The sequence below is a fragment of the Eurypyga helias genome, unplaced genomic scaffold (assembly GCF_000690775.1).
Source record: "Eurypyga helias isolate BGI_N326 unplaced genomic scaffold, ASM69077v1 scaffold5776, whole genome shotgun sequence".
Taxonomy (NCBI): domain Eukaryota; kingdom Metazoa; phylum Chordata; class Aves; order Eurypygiformes; family Eurypygidae; genus Eurypyga; species Eurypyga helias.
The window spans coordinates 1-14989 of NW_010258433.1; the positions used below are offsets into that span (position 1 = coordinate 1).

General features: G+C 46.0%; 1 protein-coding gene across 1 annotated transcript; it reads right to left on the reverse strand.

Annotated features, from left to right (window-relative positions):
- Positions 1 to 877: 877 nt before the first annotated feature.
- Positions 878 to 13688, reverse strand: LOC104511626 (E3 ubiquitin-protein ligase NEDD4-like; the record flags this gene model as incomplete). The annotated part of the gene is made up of 11 exons (XM_010154321.1): positions 13644 to 13688; positions 12499 to 12560; positions 12303 to 12405; positions 11893 to 12059; positions 9336 to 9468; positions 7788 to 7964; positions 7227 to 7301; positions 5275 to 5334; positions 3364 to 3495; positions 2765 to 2884; positions 878 to 1075 (listed from the first exon to the last, which is right to left on the reverse strand). Coding segments are annotated over exons 2-11 (1212 nt in total), but the record flags the coding sequence as incomplete, so codon positions are not given.
- Between the last annotated feature and the right edge of the window lie 1301 nt (positions 13689 to 14989).

Here is a 14989-nt window from a genome sequence, read left to right on the forward strand (position 1 = left end):
AACTTCACCAGACTGCCAGCTCCTCACATATTTATTAATGCACAGTTATTGCTACATCAATGCCCAAAATGAGGCAAAAAGGAGCAATTAAAATAGGTCATGGGAGACAAAACTAGACAAAAAGTGCTTGCGATTTCCATGCAGTTTACCACACACACACCTGGGAACACCATCAACCACGAACAGTGGTCAATGGGGATCTGACCAATGCCCAACAAATTATAGTGCACCTCGTACTTCAAGGAGGATGCGAAATGCTGCACTGTCTCTCTTCCTACTGTGATTTTATTTCTTCAGCTTGCTGACCAAAATTGCGGAATTACTGAAAAATGGATCCTTGTGACATAAACCAAGTAAAAAACCAGATGCTGTTAGTGGACGATGAACAGGCACTATCCTGATGGAAAAGCAGTGCTAGTCCCAGTGACATACACTTATGGACGGCCTCCAACGAACCGATCCGAACCGCCACCGCCCCGCGTGCCTCCAGCCCCACAGTGGGGGAACCCAACGGGCAGTACTCGCGTGCCAGTGTTTGTTGAGCACAAACAGGTCGAATACAGACGGCCACACACTGCTGCACCGTGTATGAAGTACAAATGCACCACAGCCTAAGGGAGGATGACCACGGGTCCCATCTCCGAGCGCAGCAGTGGCAGCACCAGAGCTGTTACACAGCATCAGCTCCTCCAGCCTGCTGCTTCCATATGTGACTGCGTGGGGGACTCAGCCAGACTCCCTCCTCGGTCTTACGAGAGCCAGGCTGAGCAATCCCCCTCGAAGGCAAGACAGGCAGCACAGTGACAGGGGGGGCACACAGGCAGGAAAACAGACATGTAAAAGGCAGGAACTGTTCACTGCCCAGAGCCTCGCTTACCCAGGTGGTGGTTTTGGTATTGTGGTCGATAAAGAAGGGCCGCCCGTTGGGTGCTATTCGCATCTCCCAGCCCGGGGGAAGGAAGCTTTGTGCGACTTTGTGCTGGGGTTTGGGGGAGTTGTACGGGGAGGGCTGTGGGGACTGCGGGTTGGAAAGGGTGTCCTTCACTGCTCTGCGCACCGGCGAGTCCTTCATACCCTGAAATAACAAAGAGGTTACGATTTCTCCAGTGTAACTGGGGACTGTAACACGAATAATACGTGGTTTCACAGCAAAACGGTTTTGCATTCCAGACATAATTAACACTAGAACTAAGTGCTGGGACTGATTTCCCAGAAATTCCCAAGCTAAGTTCTGCTCCTGACAAGATGCCGAGCTTTTTGCTGGGAAAGCGCCAATTGTACCCCTTCCCCCTGCAGTGATGCTCTGCACAGCATTCACACTTCGTTATCTGTGTTGCTGCAGTTGCCCTGAGCATGTCGATACTGCAGGTTACACGGGAACACACACATTGCTCCCTGCTCCCTGGCGCAATCCCGTACTTTGCAAGGAGAGCGTCCCCTACGCGCCAGGTGAGGCTACCCACTTCTCAAGGCATCTCTCAACTGCAACTTCAGACAAAACAGTTAAACATGAACCTACAACAAGTTCCTAAAATAAACAGTTTGCAATTACGGATTTTGGCCAATTTCCACAAATGTGCTTCACTGATCAATGCTGATTGGTTAAAACCAGAAGTCGCATGATGTGGGGTTTGGTTTTTTTTCTAGTTTCACTGGGAAACTCAAGCTATTTATACATCTAAACAGGCAAACTCACCTCTGAAAAGACAGACTATTGCAGTCAGAAAACAAGACTTAAGTGCCACGTTTAAACCTTGTTTGCAATTGTACTTTTCTGTTGCTTTCCCCAAAGATGCTCTGTTTAAGCTGTCAACAGGGAGAGGGACACGCCTCATGTTTTAGTGTAAAATATTCAGAATATTTTAATTCAATTTATTTAAACTGCAGTAAATTCGATCTTTAGAACTGAAAACGGCAAGGGAAGTTGTGAGAAGTTTGTTTCTAAAGGGTTTATCTGGATTACACGTAAACAGAGATCATTTATGTTAAATATGAACTCTGGCTACAACCTGTCCAATCATCCCACCTCTGCTTAACAATTTGCTCGCTACCTTGAGTACTTTTCAGTATAAGGAAAAATGAAGAATTATGCACAAAATGAACTAAATGTTACAATCTCCCCTTGGCTGTTGGCAAACTCTGGCAGGGACCAAGTAGAAGGAGGCACAAGTAGGCGCCACACTGTGACTTGGAGGGTGAAATGTTTAAGAACTTGCCGTGTTTAACTGACTCCGGGGTTTCAGTCACACTTCCAGATGTAAAACACATGCCCTGTCTGTCTGTAAGGAGTTAGGCTGTTCCTCAGGTATGTGGCAGAGAACACCATTCAGCAGTGCTCCCAATTACAGAGACTCAAATGAGACCCCTTTTGACCGACAAGGACCGTAAGGCACAATCAGTATCTTAACTAAGACTTCCAAACTCAACCACCTGTATTATATTCAAAGTAATCAGCATCAACATAAAGGTTTCAGCTTAAAAGAATACCACAATCACGTTTCAGACTGTCACACAGATTACGTTGTAGCTTAACAGACCAAATACTCATATACATATGATTCCATGAAATTCACAAAATTGTGAACTCATACTGTTATAAAACAGAAAGACCCAGGTGGAAAACCACTAAAGAAAACAGCAATTAGGGCAAAATCAGCAACAGGGAAACGTGTCCATGCTGTGTAACTGAAAAGGAAACAAGAAGTGGCAAGGACAACCAAGAACGGGAAGCCAGACGTGTCTTTCTCGTAGCAGCGTCTCTCACCTCCAGCGGAGCAGACAAAGTTACTGTGGGTGAACTGAGGCTACGAGGGCGTCTGATCTGCGGCTCGCTTAAATGGTTGCTGCTGTTCGCTGCCGACCCAACCATGCCGTCCTCTGCAAGCTGTTTCAGAAGGAAAACTTGGTAAGCAAGTGGCCAGGAACACTGCTTGTTCAGAGTTTACACACTTAAAGTGATGCAATTTATTATTATTGTTCTGAAATGTTAAATATGCTTTCTTAAAGATTAAACATTTAATTTAATTCCCCTGGAAGGGCAGATATTGTATGGCACCACTAACAGATCAGCACAAATGTCAAATTCAGCCCTAAGAGCACCTGTGCCCCCTTTCACTCGTTCATCTGCACCTCTCTGAATTCCTCCCACTGAGCAATCAACTCAATCTGTAGCTTGATGTAATTAACAGAAGCAATAAAAAATCCCCATCGGGACACATTTTTATGACTATCCTGAGTTGCCATGACAATGCTTGGGATTTTGCGTTACATTTCAGAGCTCAGAGGTGCTGCTTCCACTGGAATCCTACTCAGCAGGTGCCAAGGGCTTGCTGTCTGAGGAAGCACGGGATCAGATCCTCCTACCTGCATAATGGGCCGTGTCCACGTTGTGGTGCGATTGTTGTGATTGACGTAGTAAGTACGGCCCTTGGCATCCTTCCTTTCTTCCCAGCCTGAAGGTAAGCCTGGCGTGGTATGTACGTAGGCCACTGACGGCTGTTCAAGCAAGAAAGGGCTGTGTTGTTATCTTGTAATAGCTAAAAATACGTATTTCTTAGCTCTGTTGTTTAAACCCAGGAACTTGTTAACTTAGAGCATTCTTACCACAACAAACACACAGACAATTACAGTTTCTGATTACATTTGCTACAAGCTCTTCATGCAGGTCCGAGTCCAGTAACTTATTCTCAAGAACAGCCCTTTTGATTCACTTGTGCACAGATTCAGGTGCTTTGCTCAGATAACAGCTTGTATGCCCTCAAGCTTTGCAATTGGTACATTACACAGGGTCACAAGGAGGAACTTCGTGCTTTAGTGATTTTGCCTTAAGAAGGGTGGACGTTTTTGCCTTTCATTAGCATGGGCAAGTTAGAACTGCAGTAATCGTGCAGTCCAGCCAGGATCTCCCAGGTTCTGTGCCGTCCTTTGCCACAGGGTGTCAGCTGTGTGAGACTGCCGTGGGTTCAGACGTGAACCATTTTGCTGCAGTCACGGACGCTGCATTCGGGGGTGGGCGCCTGGGTAACGACAAAACCCGTAGATACCGGCTGCCAAAGGCACTCACTGCCACTAACCAAGTTACGCCACTGTCAACGCAAGAGTTGTGTTACTGCGCGCTGCTGATGTTGCCCTGTGTGCTTCCTCGGAAGAAAAGACACAGTGCTTAAACCACCCGGGCTTTTTTTTCCTGGGACAAATTTGAGGTCAGCACAAATACAGCACTGGGCAGTATCAGTATCACTTTTTACTAAAGGTATAACATCATTGCTCAGGAGGAATGTGGGTGTTCCCTTCATCCCTCTGGGAGCCCGCGTTAGACTGCAGGAGCGGTGGCAGACACAGCTGCATCGCAGTGATGGTGCAACAATTTAGAGTCGGGAAGGTGCCTCTGCCGCACACCTTTGGGAGTATTCTGCCCGTGCCCCAGAGCAGCACCTCACAGGCAGCCTCTGATTCAGGGCCCATTCATACCCCAGCTGCCTCAGTGCGGGCAGAAGGCCATCAGCTCTGTGGGCGGGCGATTTCGGTGAAGATGAGCAGCCGCAGACTCAGTCCTGCCGAGTACCGACATTCATACGTGGCTGAGAGCTCCTAAACTCCCACCAGGTGAACACAAACTGAATTCCCACCCGGAATGGATGTGGAAATACAAAGCAGTACACGAGTAAGAGGTTAGAAGTGTTTAAGGAAGACTCTAAACTTTTTGTGTATCATCTTAAAATGGAAGCAAGGGAACAGTCAGCCTTGAAAACCACCAAAAACCTTCACATCAGTTAGAAACTGACTGTTAAGCTTTCTAGTTCTAGAAAGGAATCTTCCTGGAAACGTGAAAACTGCACTGGTGACCACGCTTCTGAGGGGAAAAACCCAAGTGAGCTTAACGTAGACATTTCTATTCTTTTTGACTAAACTGAAACGCCAACACATTATGAAAAAGTGCTACTCCCACCGTACCATGTTACTGCCTCAAATGGTCAAAGAAATGCTGAGACTGGTCTCCTGGGACTTTTCTCCCACTTCATCCAAACCCCTAAAAACTGCGACCATCCAGTCACTGGATGCTCAAAACTGCTGAACAAGCCCTGCCGAGCGAGCGCTGAGCAACACCGCTCAGAGCTGTATCACCGTGTCCCCGCGGGTCTCCCTGAGACCAGCTTTAAGAATTAAGATGCATCGGTCTGATGGAGGGTAAGGGAAGGCAGATGCAGGCTAAAGCACAGCCTGAATCTACCCACATTTTCTTTCCAGATCATGCTTGATAAAGAGGATCATTACCGTGGGTTCCTCACCACCTGTGACAGTTGAAGAACGAGCTCTCGTAGACGGACCACTCTGCTGTTAAATGACAATTAATGGCACAGTAAGTAAACTCAGTGATGAAGGGCACAGGTTACTGTCACGTCTGTAGGAGGAAGGAATCACAGACGCTGATTTAATAGAAGAGAGCAGTTGGAAATCAAGCTGAAGGTAACAGCAAAGAACCCGAGTCATCAATCACTGATGACCAACTCAGGATCTCATATAGACCCACCAAGGGAACTCATTTCAGGAGTTTTTGTATCCAACTCTCAGTATCGCTAATAAGAACATTGATTCTCAGTGTTACATGTTTGTGTTTTCTCCCCACACAAGTTCTGCATGTTCTGCCCACAAACGTGGCAGTGACACCCAAACTGGATGCGTTCTGGTCATCAGTGAGTGCACAGAAGAAGCCAGAGGAAAAGGATGGAACTGATGCAGTGAATTTTCAGTAAGGATTCATACAGCCAAGAGCAGCACTGTATTTAGAAGGAAAGCACATATTCAGTTGGTAGAAGATAAATTATCGTTAGCTCAGAGAGGAGCAAACGTGGCTAAGATCAGGTAACATCCTTGTTTCAGAGCAGCACTTGGGGGTCTGCGGATCTGAACACCAGCTATGAAATGAGTGTTCTGCTCCAATCAAGTGAGAGACGTATCCCCATCCCAGCCAGACTGCTCCAGCTGCAGACACCCAGACTCCATAAAGCGCCGTTAAACACAGAAGGAGAACACCTCCGGATCAGAGTGCAGCTGGAGCCAGCTCTGTCGAGCAGAGAGGAGAGGTGGGTGTCACTGGACTGGGACCCACTGCACCGGGTACCCAGAAGAGTGAGCAAAGAGGCAGACTGCACCAGCAGCAGTTGTGCAAACGGCAGCTGTGACACACGGCTGCAAGCAGCAAACGAGACAACGCACATCTCTACAACATGAAAAAACTGCCCCGAGAGAAAACACTACGGTCCCTGCAGATGTCTGCCCACAAGACAAGAAGAACAAGCACAGGAGAGACGCCAGCTTTAATAATAAACACACTGATACACTCAATCTACTGGATACTTCCTTCAAAAAGATGCACAAATTTGCTATTTGTAGGTTCATATGTAATACAGTTCTAATAAAAAGTTGGGGGGGGAAAATCGTAGAAGAAAAGTATCATTTTGTGAAACAACATTATTTGGAAATTCTGAACTGTTTCATTCAAAAGCGTCTCTTGCACAATGCCACCTTCAGTGGCCTCTCTACAGCCACCACCTCTGTGATCCTCACACCTGGGCTGTGGGACAGAACGCGTGGCACTATCAGTCAGACCAAAGGTGCATGGTTACGGTGTGAAGGACAATCTTCTCGTAACGAACATCTCCGTATCTTTTCCTGGTTGAAGGATCTACTTAAGAAAAATTGGCAGAGCTAGATTCAAAACCACAGGAGATGCACTTCTGTTCAGTTCTGTCGTGCAAGGACTACCACAGAACGGCTTCTTTTGTCAGGGTCTACAGAATTATTCCAAGTTAAATGAATTTATGGGTCACAAAAATAGAGCTGGTAGGAGAGGCCCGTGGCTGCAATAGTTTGAAGTGTAGACAGTGCCACTGTTGTCTCCCACGCCAGCTGAAAACCTCACTGTGGGGGATTTTCTACCCCCTGACTACAAATCTGGAGTGTGGCAGACTAAACTCCTGTGTTTGATAACTGAGGTTAGTGTAACTGTGCTGTCAGTCGCAAAACGCTTTTCCCTCTCATGAACGCCCTCGTTTTAGCTGCGGAGGATGATGCTGTCGTTTGGTATCCCTCGCTACCTGGGACAGGCATGTGCCCACGCTGGTCACTGATCTAAAACTGACTAGAAGCGTCCCAAGAAAAGATGACATTCAGGATCAGAGACGGTCAGAAGGAAAGGAAAGAAAGAGAAGTGAGCTTTGGTTTACCAGGGATAACTGGGACTGTTCAGCAACAGCATCCGTCACACTGCAGGATCTTAATCTTGAAGAAGGATCTCTCTGCTGGGAAAAAAAAAAAAATGTCGTTAAGTTAAAACATGTAATTTTATTCAGTCATTTTAATTTTCTCCCATTTAATCCAAACCCCTAAAAATTACTACTTATGCTGCAATTCTTTAATTTTCATACTTCCACAGAATGGTGGCAAGCAAGGGGAAACGTGAATGCCCAGCACTCCATCCTGAACTGGTTCAGATGAACTGAGAGGGAAAGTACTGGGATACACGTCTTGTACTCATCTTCACACCCCAACTACACCATGGTATTGAGCTCCTCTAAGAGAGGAGGGCAGGCCATCCCATCTGGGGCAACACGAGGACAATTCACAGCTGCTGTGTTGCTCTGTGGTGACACTGTGATGCTCTCTGTGGAAGACAAGTTTAACTGTGTGCTGAGGTTTTCCTGAGACCAGCATCTAATTCCTACCCACCCGTGCAGAGACTCCGACTGTGTCACACTAACTCTACAGGACAGCAGCATGCCACGTACAATCAACGAACTGAGTTGTTCCCCATTGGAATCAGGAGTGACCTGAAGTCTTCTGCTCAGTTCCTCAGACAGCTCCTGAGGACTGGTACGGGACACTGGGGATGCAGGAGGCGGCGGCAGTGCCAAGCTTAGGGAATCTCCACTTGCGCTTGCCTCCTCTGAAATGGTTTCCCAGGGCTAACAAAAGAGAAGAAACTGCGTTAAGGATCTGCAGACAGACCGAGTCTTCCTTCCCTCTGCCACCTCGCTGTGAGAAACACAGCGTGACAAGCAGCCTCAGCGTGTAATGAAATAAAGCAATCCCTGGAACACACAAACATTCCGCTCAGTGTGAAGCAGGCACAGGGAAAAACGGTTTTCATGCTGACTTCAGAACAGTTTCCATGTTGATAATGACACAGAGCTTTATGACTAAACACAGAGATGATGTAGGATTAATGATGGGTTTGAATGGAAAGCGGGGAGATTGAGATGGGCCATGGGGAAGGAATTCTTCCCGCAGAGGGTGGTGAGGCACTGGGACAGGTTCCCAGAGAAGCTGTGGATGCCCCATCCCTGGGAGTGTCCAAGGCCAGGCTGGATGAGGCTTGGAGCACCCTGGGCTATGGAAGCTGTCCCTGCCCATGGCAGGGGGTGGGGCTGGGGGGGCTTTAAGTTCCCTTCCCACCCAAACCACTCTGGGATTCTGCGATTCTATGATTAAGAGATGCATAAAAGAGCTCTCACTGAATAAATTCCATCTGAAATTTTGTTCAAAATGTAACTAATTCTGCACTCTTACAAAAAACCTTTAAGAAACAAATGCCTGCCTCAATTCAGAATAAAATGCGGAACAGAAAGTACTCGTTAGTATCTGTAAAGCAAATATTAACAGGTGATGACAGTTACACAATAGTTTCAGCAATCTCTTTGTTGCTCTGAGTAACATTTAGTGAGCCAAAACTCACTTTCATAAAGAATTTTGTCTGAGATTCACATAATAAAATATTCCTTAAAGACGAATGGGATCAGAGCTTTGCAGAAACTCCCACTTGGCCTACACGTATCTACCAAATATTTACTTAGCCTAGCCATAAATTAAACACTCACCCTGATTAATAACATCTCAGAATTCTAACTAAACTCAGGTGTTTTGGGAAAAAACCCAACAGCTTCTCTTTCCACTAAATCACAACACCAAAGAAAACTGAAGTAGATGGCAGTTTTCCAACCAGCCTGTTTCCTTGCTTTTTACAACTTAGCCCGCTGTTACTCAGAGCAGAATACTGGAAGTGTTTCTATCAACGTACAGATAACAACTACAAATGCTCCTCCCATTGTCTGCACGGTGTTTAACACTGCACACATCATCAGGGCCCACAGATTCCCGGGACCTGGAAAGCATGGCTCTGTTTAGGATTGCTGTTGTGTCCCTGCAGTTTTGCTGAGGCAGTTTCCACAAACACCATGTGAAAACAATACTCTATGTTGCCTAGTAATCAGCTTACAAATGAGAAAGACATCAGCTTACAGTTCAGTCCACTTCTCAAACCCAAGAACTTCACGTACCTCAGGAATGTCTCCGGTCTCCATAGGTTCTGGTTCCAAATCCTCACTGATGTGTCTCCGAGAGCGGAACCGCCTGTGGGCTGCTTCTTGGTTAATCTGTCTGATGTTGTTATCCGAATCAGATCCCACATCACTGGATGGTGGGGGAATGAGAGCATGTCCAGGGGGAAAGAACATGAAGATAACACACGTTAAAGTAAAACGCCCACTTGGTCCATTGCTTTCAAAGCCTCGTTAATTCTTTTGGCTACAGAATTCATTATGCCAGGTTTCATAAACAGGAGATGGTTTAAGCCCTCAACCCACTGTAAATAAAACTGGAAGCACTTCCCAAATGTCACAGAATCCTAAATACCAGGTTGGAAGGGACCTCAAGAACCATCTGGTCCAACCTTTCTTGGCAAAAGCAATGCCTTGCCAAATCTTGAAGTCCCCAGTGTTGGGGCATCCAACACCTCCCTGGGGAGATTATTCCAACAGCTGATTGTTCTCAGTGTGAAGTATTTTCTTCTTGTGTCCAATCAGAATCTCCCCAGAAGGAACTTGTGATGGAACACTGGAAATCAACACTCCTTACGCATCAGTCAGCTGAGCAGAACTGGAAGTCCACACGCAAATCTACCCACCCCTCAGTGCTCGTCCCTTCCCATGAAGCCCAGAACCACTCCTGACACAGACTCCACCTTTGCCCCCGTCTGTGTCAACCGTTGTTTCCTTTTTGCAATAGCCAGCTACGTGAGACAGCAATGGCAGCTGCTGGAGCATGGATAACTTTGAACTGGCTGCATCTGCTCACTGGGCTTCACCTGGAGTGATGGAAGTGGAGAATAGTCCGGTTCCCAGGGTGGAGACCCATCTGGCCTAGGCACTTCCCACGTGCACATGCAGAGTCTCTCTTTCAGTCCCTGCTGGGCAGATGCTGCTACAAGGCAGTGTTGTGTATCTCAGCCTCTCCTCCAGGATGAGGGACTGCAACTTTGGAAGATGGTTATGTCCAGGAATAACTTCCCTGTGCCACCGTTTTGCCACTGGGCATTTTAAAGACCTACGAGACACGAATGACTCTTGTGCCCCCACGGCAGACGTTGGCTGCACAGAACTCAATGTTTTCCCTTGGTGACCAACGTAGTACCAGAGTTACTGGCGTACAACTGGGAGCTTATGTATCCTACTTGAGACCTCCTGGGACCTTCTGCTCCTCCTGGTTCCATAAACTCTTAGAATTTAAGGCTCAACAGCATCATCTGAAATTCTTCACTCGTCTCCAAGCCTGGTGTTGTGCATGAAGTCTCTCACCAGTGATTATGCATGTTTCCAAACTGCCTGTGAGGATACCCAGCTCCAAGGGAACCCCGCAGCCCTCACTTTACACACTCGTCCTATGATGCCGCTCCCTAGTGAAGGTTATGTTTTGGTATCTGCCAGCCACACATTTCTGAATCCATGTGCTCTTCTCTTCACTCAGCACAATCGGATTACAGGGAGCTTCTGAATCAAACAATTTATAAAACCTGCTTTTTTTACAGATGCTTATGGACCATTACTAATCACCGTGATAGTAGCTACTGAGATTTGACAAAATACACACTGCTTAGTAAAATACGTCAAATAATAAATGGTTCAAAACACACAGAACAAAACTTGATTCAGTTCTAACTACTATAAACCCATCAGACAAGAACAGCAAATGGTGACTTAAATAAGGGTAACACACATTTGTGTAGCTTGGCTGTGACTGAGAATGTGAGAATGTTCAAGAAAGAACAACCATCCTGTGGCAGTAAGCAACAGTGGGCAAACAAGAGCTACATAAACACGAGGCAAGCTGTGTAACTAACACGTTATTTCAGTAATTCCACGTTCAATTACACGTACGTCTGGAAATGCAAACTGGCCACAGCTTTATCAATCTGGTCAGGACACATACCTAATGAAGGCTTGAAGAGGAACTCCACAACCAGTGCACATAGGTAACGCAGTCTGCATGCTAAATGATCAGCAGCATCTCTGCTAAGTTAATTAGTTTAACTTCAGTAAATCTTAACAGATTTGACTGGGGTTTTTTTCCTTACCTTTTCAACAGTCTCTATAGTGGAAAGGAATTTATTCCTCTTTAATTACTTATTGAAAAATTCCACACCTGTCTCCCAGTATTCAAAGGTACATTGTTAATCCACTGACTTCCCTCCCACCCTTTCAGATTTCCTGGAGTTTCCCAGAATACCTACATCCTTGCATGATTTTCTGGAGGTGGGGAAGTCTCTTTCATTTTTAAAAAAAGATGTTTCCTTTTTAAGTGAAGATATCCAGACTTTGGTTCTCAATTTACCAGCACATCTTTAAAAATGCTTCTGTGAACAGTTTCAGATACACCGCCCAGCACCAAACTGAGATCAAGCTGTTACTGAAAAGCAGCGTGCCTTTGCTTTGTGTTGCCTAAGTTACTTTTCCCAGCCTTGGATCTGTAAGTCCAAACTGGCTACGTTTGCTGGAAAACACCCCTATGTGTGTTGACGCTTGTGCACCCCCCCCAGCACGGCCCTGCACTGGCACTCACATCAAACTTGGCCGATGCCACTGAGTCGTCCTGTTGTTGTGGTTGACATAGTAAGTCCGTCCCAGGTTGTCCACCTTTTCTTCCCAGCCAGGAGGCAGAGGAGGAGGTGGTAACTCCTCCTGACGGTGAGATGCGGAGTCACTGGAATCAACCACATCCCAGCCATGCTTAGGAAGGAAGAAAAAGAGTAAAGATTGTAAAGCTCAAGTGACGGAGAAGTTATTTCATTGTGTCACAGGACATTAGCATGTAGGTGCTGACTCCGAGCATTATCCACAGAGAGGTTGTGTGCACTGCCAGAGGGGGAGGAGAGCAAGCTGCTGCTAAGGTTTTACCTCTCAAGGTACAACTCCTACAACTGCACTGCAATCTTGAGTAACTGGAATGGTTCCCCAAGCACTAAGCCTTACCTCAGAGTCATCCCTTTGTTCACTGTTTTCTTCCTCCTGGCCACCATTTTTAGGCATATAAGCCATCTTCAGTCTCAAGAAACCCTTCACACGAGATTTGTGGCTAGAAGACAAGAAGGTACATTTCATTCTCAAACAGGTGCAAATAACAACCCTTGAAGTAAGAAATGCTTTACAATACAAAGGCTCCCCTCACCTCCTTGGTCTGAGAAGGAAATCCTTAAATGTGTATGGCCTTTCCATGGTTGGGTCTTCAGTCTGTAAGCGTTTAAGGAAATGGCAAATTAAAGGGCTTGCCCAGAAGTAACATTATCAGGCTGACAGGTTACATCTGATTTCCACTGAACTGTAAATTTCATAAAGCCTAAAATCTTGAAAGCTTTCTATTACACGAGAATTTCAACTTTCTTATTTGGTAAGTGACATCCGGCCTGCCTGTGAGAACAGGGATGCTACAGGTACAAAACCAGGAACTGACAAATGGCGAGGCAAATGAGAGACTCAGAAATACATGTCATCTCTCTGTCGACTGTTTGGGGTACTTCATGCTAATCGACGTGTGCTTTGGGCCGACAAAGTGGGACGCACGGACGGCATAACAGTGAAAGGGGAAGCACGTTATCACGCACACGCCAGCAAGACCAGGGAGCAAGTCCCTCAGAGTCACACCAAACTGCCTCAAAATGAACACAAAGGCAGCAGGTACATCTCAGGACACTGCATGCCTGCCACCCACCACACAGTCAGTCTGCCTGTAAACCCCCTCCCCGCCTGAGCCCTGCATGCAGGAATACTTTGAGTCCAATTCCTTACCCAAACCTTTCTAAACACAGAATGATCTAACGCCCTGACCAGCACTCATTAAATTTTGCTGTCTGCTGCATTTCAACATCCATAAGCAAGAACATAAAACTCAGCCCAACTCACTACCCCAGATGACGTTTCTAATACCACACAGACCTTCTTCTCGCTGACTGAGCTCTCATCCTGCAAGGCATTTCCTGCACTGAGCGTCCACTTTGTCCATGACAGACTGGCTTCCCATTTTAAGAAAGTGTCAGGATGAGCAGCAAATCCAGGATGTGGAGAAATTTAACAGATACCAGAGAACAACTGTTTCCCTTGTCCCTGCAAAGGGAACCATTTCTCCCAGTTCCTGTGCAAGGAGAGGCTTTGTTGTCAGTAACATATTTTTGCTGGGAATATTTCTTTCTGTGCTGGGAATATTTGTTATAAGAGGATTTAACTGGACTAGTTATGGAAAGGAGTTCTATGTTAACAGCAGGGTTTTCCACATCTGGCGATGACAGAAGAGCAGGCTGAGCCACACGCACTGCTTACCGGAAGGTGACTAAGTGGCACATCCACCTGACCCAGGAAGTCGTCTCTGGTCTGTCAAAGAGGAAAAAAAAAAAGGCGGAAAAAGAAGTAGTTTTACACCAGAAAAGCAAAGAACTATAAACATCTATCCAGTCACAATGAAGCAAAAATAAAGATGGCAAAAAAGTTATTTTGGCAATCACTGGTTTCTACCCCTTTATTGCTGTACGTTATCTGCTGGTATCATTTGCTGCAGCAGAGCGTTTTCCGTGACAGCCCAAAGCGGCCTCTCAGTCCATGGTGAAGTACTGACGAAATGCTGTTTCCTCCGACAACCTCTGCATAATTCAAAGCACCAAGTAATAATCTACTCCCCCCATGGAGTCTCGGCATGCATTCATTACACATCAGTGTGAAACGACCCGTCACCGTGCTGAAATGTTTCTGTCAACCCTTGGTGACCTTTTTTTCTGTTTCAGACGAAAACCCCACATGCACATCTGACAGGGAAGGGAGGGGAGCCCAACATCCCAACAGTGAAGATGGAACGGCACGAACTGCCAACATTTTTACCCAAAATACAAACCTGGTTTACCCGTTTACCAAGCAGAAACCGAACTATTAGAACATTCTGGGTTTTTAGAAGAATGCTGTTCCATTAAGTGAGAATGTTCACTTTGTGAGCATTATAAAGCCCTTACAACCAGCCTTTTGAGCAATCCTGTATTCCCACTTGAAGACTTGACCATTCAAACGCCGCTTCCAGTTAAGCAAGCTGCTGCGGTGACACCAACACTGGGGCCACAGAACCCCAGTGAATTCCAGCACTCCAATCTAGCCTGGAAACGTTATATTCAACAGTCTAAGGAATGAAGTTTTGGTAACTGATGAGGTATGAAGTAATTAGAATCATAAATCATAGAATCATTAAACAGCATATATGTGTTTGCTCCGAGATCTGGAGCCTCTGTGTGAGCTATACTTGGGATTCATTAACAAGAGATGAGTTTTCAAAATAAGGCATATTGTATTCTTCAAAAATCAACCGTCAGGAAAAGCAATTTCTCCCAGATACTGTTCATGATACCAGATATCAGCCCTGGTGTTTCCCAAATAACCTGCTGCTTATTTATAACCACGCTACGCACAGAATTCCAGGAAGTGCAAACTGCTGCTCCAAGTCCCAGTTTACATATTTCTCATAGCAGAGCATTAAGTTTAATATTAAAATTCATATTTTATTTGATAACACCATGAGAATTCTGTTTCTATGACAAAGATAGCACAAAGTCCCGTCATCCCCAAAGCACGGACACATCCTGCCATGCCATACGCCCATGGGACAACACAAAAGGCTGCCTGCAGCA